General features: G+C 52.8%; 2 protein-coding genes across 2 annotated transcripts; one reads left to right on the top strand and one right to left on the bottom strand.

The window, feature by feature from the left end:
- Positions 1-368: 368 nt before the first annotated feature.
- On the top strand, positions 369-5,141 carry LOC123070333 (uncharacterized). Its single transcript, XM_044493481.1, has 2 exons — positions 369-1,511; positions 4,804-5,141. Exon 1 carries the CDS (start codon positions 545-547, stop codon positions 1,481-1,483), a length of 939 nt encoding a protein of 312 aa, XP_044349416.1. The 5' UTR covers positions 369-544; the 3' UTR covers positions 1,484-1,511; positions 4,804-5,141.
- Positions 5,142-5,362: 221 nt separating this feature from the next.
- On the bottom strand, positions 5,363-10,136 carry LOC123070334 (ARF guanine-nucleotide exchange factor GNL2). The gene is made up of 3 exons (XM_044493482.1): positions 8,721-10,136; positions 7,523-8,648; positions 5,363-7,018 (listed from the first exon to the last, which is right to left on the bottom strand). Exons 1-3 carry the CDS (start codon positions 9,794-9,796, stop codon positions 5,558-5,560), a joined length of 3,663 nt encoding a protein of 1,220 aa, XP_044349417.1. The 5' UTR covers positions 9,797-10,136; the 3' UTR covers positions 5,363-5,557.
- Between the last annotated feature and the right edge of the window lie 548 nt (positions 10,137-10,684).

Raw genomic sequence — 10,684 nt, 5'->3', positions numbered from 1 at the left:
ACGATGCCTGGAGTCGGGCATGCTGTGCGTGATTAGTCCTCCAAGTGTCACAATCGAGTGTGTTGACTTGACGGCGAGCCACAACCGACGACGAGGGCGACCAACTGCTACGTCAGGACGGACAATTGCTATTGCAACGAGTGCAGCGAGCTACGAGTTGCAATGAGAGCGGTGAGCAATGAAGGCGAACTATGAGCTGCAACGGTGGCGGTGGCCGATGGGGCTGCCGGTGACTTCATTGACCCACAATGCACATGTATGAAAGGTGAAGGATTGACGGGACAAGAATCAAATGACCATGTGGCGGAAATTTGGACCGGTCGACCGACAGCTACCAGCGCCCTTTACAAAAAAGGATTTCCTTCCTCGCGATCTTGCCCGCACAATCTCCAATCTGACGGGCACAAGATTTTCCGTTGAAGTACTAGTGGGCGATGTCTGCGTAAAAATCGCACTACTCCCAAATTCTAACCTCGCCGGACTCGCAATCGTTCCGGCCAATCCACATCGCCGAACAGCTCCAGCCCAAACCCTAGCTCAGCACATGGACCACGACGCCGCCGCCGCTTCCCCGTCTGCCTCGCCCTCCTCCTCCGGTGCCTCCCCCTCGCCGCGCTCCAAGCGTCGCCGCACCGACCGCTATGCGCTCGGCTTCGAGTTCGCTCCGCGCTCTGCGCCCTCAGCCCCGGCCCCGCGCACGACGCCTGAGTGGACGGAGGACTCCACCTTCGCGCTCCTTGACGCCTGGGGCGAACGCTTCGCCTGCGACGGCCGCCGCAGCCTCAGCGCCGACGAGTGGCTCGAGGTCTCCCGCATCGTAGCCGCCGCTGCCTCCCGCCCCACGGGATACTTCTCCGAGTCGCAGTGCCGCAACCGCATCGACACCCTCAGGAAGATGTTTCGGAAGGAGAAGGAGAGGTCCCGCCTGGCTGCCCACCGCTCCAGCAACCCCTCGCCCTCCAAATGGGTATACTTCGACAAGATGCTGTCCCTCATGTGCCCACCGACGCCGCCGCCGCTACTGCCGCCACTAACTCCTCTCGTGACGCGGCGCCGTGACACGCATCCAGTGCCACGCCGTTCATGGGGTGTAGACGTCGGGGAGCTTGTGCTCGCTGGATGTAGCAAAGTGGTACCAGGGAATTCAGTGCCAGATGCGCAATTGAGGGAAAAACAGACATACGAGACTGGCGCAGTACAGGGGGAGGAATTTGCGATTCTCACAGAGGCAATTCATAGGCTTAGGGAGGTTTATGAGAGGGTGGAGAGTAGCAGGAGGCAGCACATGGCGGAGTTGAATCGTATGCGGAAGGATATGCAAAGGGACCTTGAGGTGAGGCGGAGAGAGATTTTGGAGAAGGCACAAATGGAGATAGCGAGTCTTGAGGAGGAGGATGCAAAGGAGGGTGCTGTTAACAATAGATTAGAGGATTACAATGGTGTTGAGGAGCAGAACAATGGTCCTTTGGATGCTTCTCCTTAGCCCAGCACGTACGAGTTCAGCAAATGAGGTTGGTTCATTTCATCCAAGATGACAAATTGTGGGCCAAATCATGTTCCATAGCATTGTATTTAGATTATGTTGCATTCCTCATGCTTATATCATGGTGGGTGCCTATCTTTAATTTCATATAGAGAACTCAACACATCATTCAAGAAAGTAAAATAGATGTGACCAGCTGTACTTGATAGGTCTATTAGTTATACACCCATGTTAGCATCCTGAGCGGTTGAGCCTTGATATGACACCTTTGATTATTTTGTAGGGTCTTGCATTTATGGTTTGTTCGAAATTTTGTTTGAGGTATAATCTGTATCCACATATATTAGAAGGAGCATGCTAGGAGAATTATAATGTGGTTGATGTTAGGTCCGTGCAAGGAAAATGAAATCCTTTGAGAAGGCACATCTAATTGCCTTAGTGTATTGATGATTTAGATGACACCAACAGCAGCCAATGACTATGGTAATTATAATGAAATATGTCTAAGTACCAAACCTTGCCTTAAAATTGCCTACATTGTTATAGGAGAATGAGATCAGCGATGATACCCCGCACGTTGCTGCAGGAATTGGATGCACTTATTTCTATAAGATTTGGCAGTATGAAACTTTAGTATTTGTATTAGCAATATGAGAATAGAAACTAAAGTACATACACTTTATTATTATATTTGTAGAATATTTATTGAATATGAGTAGCATGCATGGTGCATGTTAATGTGAGTTCTTTCATGCATAATGACATGGTGAGTTGGCATAGTTGCATGTTGAGAGAATTAAATCTAGTGGAACATGCATGGTGGCATGGTGAGTTGGCATAGTTGCATGTTAAGATAATTGAGTTAGTGGTGATGCACTATTTGATGGACCTACATGATGATGTGGCTAGGTTGCATGTCAAGATAAATAAGATAGTGGGGATGAATCCTCTTAGGTATATAGGATATGCTAGGTTAGATCTGTGTTGCTACCATCGGGTTATTCAAAAATTTATTTGAGATATTTTTCGAGCAACCGGCAAGAGCTCTGCCTACATTGTTATAGGAGAATGAGACCAGCTATGAGTTGTTGGAGATATATGCTAGGTTAAATCTGTGTTGGTACCATCGAGTTATTCAAAATTCTATTTGAGATATTTTTCAAGAAGCCGGCGAGAGCTCTGCCTTTTCATTAAGAAAAAAATTGACCAGTTAATAAGGAAATCTGGCCAAAAACCGATACATTTGCGAGACGCGCACACACCAGCTCCGAGGCTCCACACCAAACGAGCCAGCGCCTCTGCCACCCAAGTGACCAGAGCGACACCCTACAACGCAACGGCAGATTCCTGAGCCGCCGCTCTGGCATCCACATCAGCCTCAAGGGCACACACTAGTAACCAGAGAAGACACCCTAAAACACCGCAACCATATCTGGAGCCGCCGCTCCAACTTATGACCCTAAGCAACACACGCCAGCCCCGAGGTCGGGCACCCGGCCGGCCCACGACACTGTCACCCAAGTGACCAAAGCCGGCAGCCTTCCCATGAAGATGAAAATCTGGAGCCACCACTCCTACTTTCACATGGGCTATGAGGCCGCCCACCAAGCCAGCAGACAGCTCTGCCACCTAAGGGACCAGCGTCGGCACCCTTCACTAGATGACGAAATCCGGAGCCAAGGCCGCACACCAACCGAGCCAATGGCTTAGTCACCCATGCGACCGAATGCTGTCAGCACAGCTCAGCACAGCAAAAGCTCATCTGGCTAGGCCATGGCCTCCTGAGAGGCGCCTCCAAGGAGGAAGCGATTAGGACACCACAGTCGCCCGCTCCAGCAAAAACCTGGAACTTGAGCTTTTGCTCGCAGAAACTAAACCCTTGATGGCGGGAGATGAGCCAGAGCACCCATAACGACGCCTCCAAGGAGGGGAACGACGCCCATGGGCGCTTTCATTGTCGATGGCAAGCAAGGTGGAGCTGTGTTTTGACCCAAGGCTCTGGCACCCCCACACCATCACCATCAAAGACGCACGCCGCTGCCGCCAACCATGCCAACAACTGCCATGGCCCACACGCCGCTGCCCAACCGCAAGGCGACCTCAACAAGCCAGAGCCCACCAACTATCGTGCACCACCACCAGGACTTCATTTAAGATATAGGAAAGATATTATACTATTGGAATTTCTAGGTCACATGTTGACTTGCGTTTGCGGCTTTCGACTATGAAAGATTCGATATGCATATGTTGTCGGCCTTCTTTTGCACGCTCTGAATCTTATGGCCTCTATCTATGCCTAGATGGCACTCGTTGAGCTTGATTTACGGCCCTAATGTTACCCAAATATGCACTTTCCCTTTACAACCGTATTCGTGAAGAAAATGAAGTTCGAAAAAAAATCACAATATATGTTATTGCATCTTGGAGCACCAGCATGAAGGCTGTCATTTGTTTATACTTCACTACGATACGTACTCGAGATAGTATCTTCTTGAGAAGTGTGTCACCTCAGTTTTTGTCAAATGACGGGAAGACGGATAATCCTCTTCGCAAGCTGGTTATTTGTTTCCATACTTTAAATGGAAAAGACTGAGTGTGTTTGTTACAAGTTACCACAAAATTAGAAATTTTCTAAGCAGTACACGCGTATCCGAAATTTGAGCTATACTCTGTTATCTAGCGATTTATTTAGTTTCACTCTTCAATACAGTTTTTTCTGTCGGGGTGCTACTTCAGTATGCACGTTGAAATACTGTTCCTTTATGTTTGATACTTAGTTTACCTCTATCTTTGGTTGGTGCTAATAAATCCTTGGTGATGTGGGAGTCACTTGGAAACTAGAAGTTCCAACTTTGCATGGAGCCTTGGAGCTTGTTGCTTTGTGTGGTTATGATTGACATGTTTGAATGCAACCCTGTGAGTAGCTTTTAGTTGGTGTCATGAACTGCAACTATCAATTATTACCACACCCTTTTGTAACATATGTACAAGTAGTCGATTATAATTCCTAACTTTTGGTGAGTACCATTAATACAACAAGTTGGAGTACTATTACTAACTTCTGGATGTTGGATGTTGACCAAATAATTCATGGAAGTCCCTGTTGCAGTGAAAATCCCACATCATTGTCATAATATTATCAATAATATGCCATGTCCATATTTTTGTTTTTAACAGGTGAAAGGTCCTTACCTTTTTGCACACGTGGTTTAATCACATTGTTTTATCCAGATTAATAGAATGTTGGTTTCTATCCTGTAGAATTTAAACAGTCCAGAACTTGAACATGGAAGATGACTTGTTTAATCTCGGCGATGCAGGAACAAAGCTGGGATATCATGTCAATAGTTGGATCCACAAGGTGTTTCAGACACAAAATGGGGATTTCATGTCAATAGTTGGATCCGGTAGCCTTAATTACGATTGGTAATGTTAGATATTAGGATTGTCATATATCCGAGTTTAACTCAATCTGTTGACATCCCGTGTAGTTTGTTGTATAATTATCTTTTGTATCACTCGTGTGAAGCTGAACAAAATATCAGTGATTACGTAATTGTTGTATTTTCCCCACTTAGGGATGACCACGTGGATGAAAATTAATATGGATCAATAACATGTGATTTGACCAATATAAGCTTGGCTAATTTTAGTGCTAGTTTGCAGCTGTACTTGCCCAGTTTGAGTCATTCTTTGTTCTTTCAAGTCTTTGATTCCTTGTTGTCTCGCTTATTATTTTCTCTGATTTGAAGTTGGTGCAAATTGCACATATTCTTTGTAAAGCTTGTGGAATTGAGTAATTAACTGCCTTATTATTATTTTCTCTGATTTAAAGTTGGTGCAAATTGCACACTCTTTGTAAAGCTTATTATCCCCGAACGATCATTGTTCAAGCTTGTGGCATGGTAAGTTGGCACCAGAAAATGGGCAGACGCAGATAAGCCGTCAAACTGGAAACTACACACGACAAAGCTAACAGGTAATTCAGCCCTACAAAAGTACAGTATGAATCTAATTTTCCTGTTCTTTCAAAGTTGGAACATTATTCTGTGAGGTGAACTAGTAGGTAGTTAACTACTCGGGGAACAGCTCTTCCTTGACGGCAGGTGCAATCCACTGGATCTGGATGTAGGTGATCTCCCAGAGCTCATCTCCTTCTCTCTGCACCAGCACCTCCTTGTTCTTCATCTCGACGATCATCCTCTTGAGCATCCGAGGCACCAGCTCCTGCATCACGCCGGCGCCGCCGCCGGCCGCCAGGTCGGACTTGATGCACGTGTCCATCCGACGCAGCACGCCGAGCCAGAACGTCCGGAAGCCCGGCCCCTGCGCCAGCGTCCCCAGGAACAGCACGAAGACGTCGGCCAGCAGCTCTGTCGCCGCGGCGAGCGTGCCCTCCATGCTCCGCGTCTCGCGCTCCGCGCCCTCTCGCCGGGAGTACTCGAGAGTCTTCTCGTGCAGGTCGTCCACCATGGCGAAGATGACGAGGTTAAAGCACGCCAGGCAGCCCGCAGGGCCGAAGTCCAGGTCCCCCGCGGCGGCCAGCGAGAAGCTCCGGCCGAGGTCCGTCACGGCCTGGTTGCGGATCTCCTCCCGCCGCACCAGGCTCGTCTTGCGCAGCGTCTCCGCCAGCTTGATGAACATGTTGGTCGCCAGGTTGCCCATGCGCGACGCGTCCTCCACCGACGACGAGCTGTTGCTGCTGCTGCTCCCCGGGTCAGAGTAGCCAGACTTGTGCCACTGCACGAGCCAGTTGACGGACTCGGCCATCAGCTCGAGGATCTTGGTGCTAATCTCGAGGGGGCTGATCTTGAGCGCGGCGAAACCGAAGGCCGCCTCGATGCAGGCCGCGTAGTTGAACCGCGAGATGTGCGCCCCGTCGCTCATCAGCTTGATCATGGCGGCGACGGACTGGTCGAAGGTCTCCGGGTGGCGGCCGGTGACCGACAGCAGATGCAGCAGCGTCTTCCACCCGAGCGGCGTCTGCACGCTCCCGGCGTGCTCCATGATGAGCTTCACGATGCACTCGGAGATGCCCTCGCAACACGTGTCGAGGATCTCCTTGTCAAGCTTCCACATGAGGTTGATGGACTTGCAGATGAGCTCCTCAGCGAGGCGGTCGGGGGTGGCCTGTCCCGGGAGCAGCTTCACGGCGACCTTGAAGAGCACAACGATGGCCTTCTCGGCGAAAGGGCACGGCGAGAAGAGCGGCAGCATGGACACGGCCGTGAAGCAGTCGTGCATGTGCTGCCAGAAGGAGGCGAAGCGCTGAAGGTTGGCCAGGGAGACGAGCAAGATGAGATCCCAACAGAAGCCCACGGTCTCCTCTTCCTCGATCGGGGTGCTGAATTTCTGGCCCTTGCCACCGGCCGCAAAGATGAGCGCCCGCCCAAGGTTCTGCAGCGACTCGTCAGGCAGCTTCCCGCTCTCCGTGAACATGCTGCCGATCTGGCATTGCTGGATGATCTTGAGGTTGTTCTCGAACTCGTTGCCGACGCAGAGCAGCGACTCGCCACAGCCGTCGAGAGACAGGAACTGCGAGAACCGCCCGATCATGCCGGACACGTGCCGGCTTGTCCCGGCGCCACGGTGCGACGAGGGGAAAATGGCGGCTGAATCTGACTTGGGGCGAGGGCCTAAACGACTGGACACGCTGCCGTCCTGTTCCACCATCGACTGGGGTAACAGCCTGAGCCGCTTGAGCTTGAGCAGGCAGTCGACGATGTTCTTCCAAGCGCCTCGCACCGACTCGCCGAACCTGTTGGCGATGGTGAAGAGAGCCAGCGTTGCCATCCTCGGCTTGAGCTCATTGCTGAAAGTGAAGATGGTCTCCTCCGTGGTGGCGTAGGGATTCAGCAGCGTCGTGAACTTGCAGAGGCAGCAGAGGAGCTCGTCAAGCACGTCCTCCAGCCCGTAGCGTGCAATGCGTGCCACGGAGATCAACCCCTCCACGCACTGGTTCAGGATCTCCTCGTCATCCGTGTAGTCGAATATGGCGGCAAATGTCGCGACGGCCGGCCCGGAGACAGCAATGAACACCTCACGGCTGAGCTTGTGCTTGAAGTCGCAGGGCGTGAAGGGCTCGATGGAGCGCGACCGCTTCACGATGTCTGCCCACCGGCTGGTGGTCATCTCCACGTTGGTGGCGCCCTGGCTGAACATGGTGATGGCGTTCACCGCAATGGAGTGGAAGAGCTCGGACAGGTACTCCCTGGGAAGGTCCTTGCCGGAGTTGATGGCGCGGTTGTTCCTGATGAAGTCATCCTCTGACATTTTCTTCTTCACCTGGGGGTTGTGCAGGTCGGTGTTGAGCATGATGACGGAGTAGCAGAGGATGAAGGCCGCGTCCTTTGTCGCGAACACCTCCTGCGTTTGCTGCTCGTAGAAGCGCTCCGAGAAGTGCTCCAGAACGCGCTGTATCTTCTGCGACTCTCCCGGCAGCCGGAACGTCTCCAGGTAGGTGCGGAGCGCGGTGTCGAGGATGGAGCCGGTGAAGTCAAAGGTGTCGGTGAACTCCTTGAGCACTTTGAGGTTGAACTCGTCCGGGTCGCCCAGGAACTCCCCGATCTTGACCTTGTCGAGGCCCGGCGAGTAGCGCAGGAAGTAGGCCATGCTCTTGGCGTCCGGCGGAGTGGGCACCAGGTGGCAGAGCTTGAGGAACTCGACGCCCTTCTTCTCGTCGCGGTTGTAGTGGTTGGCGGCGATGGCCACCTTCTTCTTCTTGAGCTTGCGCTTGCGGACGAAGTCCACCCAGGTCTCGTGGCCATGGTCGTCGCTCGAGTCCCACCGCTCCAACCAGAACAACCGGTACTCGGAGATCTCCACGTTGTACGCCTCCTGGTCCGGGGCCTTCTCGACCTCCACGTTGTCGGCGATGGTGGTGATCATGTTGACGAGGCCCTCGAACGCCTGGAGCTGAACGGTCGTCATCGGGTTCGACAGCGGGTACGCCGCCTTGCACAGCAGCTTGCCCACCTCCTCGTAGACATTGCGCATCAGCGGGTCGCAGTCATAGTTGACGTACATCTCGATCACGAACGTTGGCTGCCGGCAAAAGCTGATGAGCCCCTCGATCGCCACCTCCTGCAGCTGCAGCCCGCTCGCACCGCCGCCAACTCGAAGTATCACGTACATGAAGAACGCTTCCAGCTGGAGCTTGAGGAACCTGGAACAAGATGCCATTCAAAACAGGAGCGACAACAGACTCGGATGACATAATTAAGGGTGCATAGCATACCTGCGCAAGAAGTTGTACAGGTTGAGAACTGTGCTGCAGATCATTGAGAGGACCAGAGGGCTGCACTCCGTGGCGTAGTAGATCAAGTGGTAGAAAAGATCATCCTGGATGAGGCGCAAGAGCTTGGGATGCTTGCCGATGGCCTCGCCGCCGAGCTCCACGGCCGAGTTGAGCAGCACCAGGGCGAAGAGCTGCACGTCCTCCTCGGAGGTGAACGCGCCGTGCCCCTCGGGCGTCATCACCATGTCGGGGGCATTGAGGAGCAGCGAGCAGAGGAAGTTGAAGACATCAACCATGCACCGCGCGCCGAAGCCTGCCGCGGAGGTGACGGACATGTCGTCCTCAGCATCCTCGCGGATGTCCGGCAGGCGGGCGAAGACGGCCTGCAGGATCTCGTGCATGCAGTGTCGAGCCGTGCGCTGCAGGAGCTCGCTGCCGCGGCTGCTGGCCGCGTGCTGCACCACCTGGAAGCACGTGTTGACTGCGGTGCACACGGCGCTGTCCGAAAGGAGAGGCGCGGCGCGGGCGCGGAGAAGCGCGGCGAGCACCTGCAGCACGCGCAGGAGCACGGCCTCCTCGGCGCCGGCGTCCGCGATGCGCTCTATGCGGCAGTTGGTGACCGCGGTCAGGATGGCCTGTATCGCGTCCCGGGCGCCCGGCGAGCACTCGTCGAACACGTCGATCCGCAGGATCTTCAGCACGGACGACAGGGCGACGCCGGTGGCCGCCGGCGGGACCTCCTCGCTCTGCACGACGTCGAGGAACGGCGACAGGTACATGGACGGGTCGGAGCAGCGCCACGCGCCGTGGCGGGGCTGGAAGAGGAGGGCACGGAGGCTCTTGAGGGACTGGATGAGGCCTGCGAACACGGCCTCTTCCGCAGCGGCGACCGCCGGAGGGAGGTAAGCGTAGGGGTCCGGGCGACGGCGGATGACGGCGAGGAGCGCGGCCACCTCCGTGTTGAGCATGCAGGAGATGCCGAGGTCCTTGAGCCGGGGGTCACGGCGAGTCCCGCGTGCCACGGTGTAGGTGGGCGGGCCATCGTCGTCGTCGTCCGAGGCCGGCGTCCTTGCCATCGCGCGCCGGCGTCGAGGATTATTGGGCGCTCCGAGGTCAAGGGGAGGATTAACTTGTTCAGGAGAAGGCTATGTCTACTTTGAATATTGGAGGACGTACGCGAATATGGTGGATGAACGTGAGGAGCGAAAGGGAGTTGCCTCATAGCTCATGTCCATTTTTGCCAAGTGGTGAGTGATTTCCTCCTAACCTTGGACTGCTGCCCATAATTTTTTTTCCTGTTCTTCAGCAAACGATGCTACTGTCGCAGACCGCAGACTGTTCACGGTTGCATGTATTAGTGCGATTTTCTAAAAATAGCATTGGTTCTTTTATCTTTGCAATTAAAATAGCATTTGGTTCGTGCAACGAGTATTGAGTCCTTGACACTTGATCATCTTTTCCAACCAACCCGTATTGAGTGCTGAATCTTATCTTATATACTTATTAATAAGTTTAGTCTCGCTAAGTCTTGAGACTTGATAAGTCCCAGTCGATGCTATATCCGTGAGATCTTACATTGAGATCTGTGATTTTTTTTCCAGTTTTCCCTTTTCTCTCTAGCATATTACTTCCTCCATGCCACAATGTAGTGCACCTGCGCTTTCCAAGATTCAAGTTTGACTGTAAATTTAACCAATAAGACCGACCGCGGCGGGAGCAAAAAAAATATCACTGAATTCCTATTAAAAATACGAATTTAGTGGTATAATTTTTGCTCCCGCCGTTGTCGGTCTCGTTGGTTAATTTTACGGTCAAATTTGGATCTCGGGAAACGCAGGAGCACTACATTATGGAATGGAGGGAGTATGTGACTTCACTGAGACTTGGTTAAATATCAATCGACTGAGACCTAGCCACACCCTAATAAGTTCATCCCCACCTTCTTATTTTTCTTAACATGCAGC

This window comes from Triticum aestivum, chromosome 3B (assembly GCF_018294505.1).
Source record: "Triticum aestivum cultivar Chinese Spring chromosome 3B, IWGSC CS RefSeq v2.1, whole genome shotgun sequence".
In the NCBI taxonomy this organism is placed as follows: domain Eukaryota; kingdom Viridiplantae; phylum Streptophyta; class Magnoliopsida; order Poales; family Poaceae; genus Triticum; species Triticum aestivum.
The sequence above is the reverse complement of the archived record's forward strand: the minus strand, read 5'-3'. Positions and strand labels throughout refer to the sequence as shown.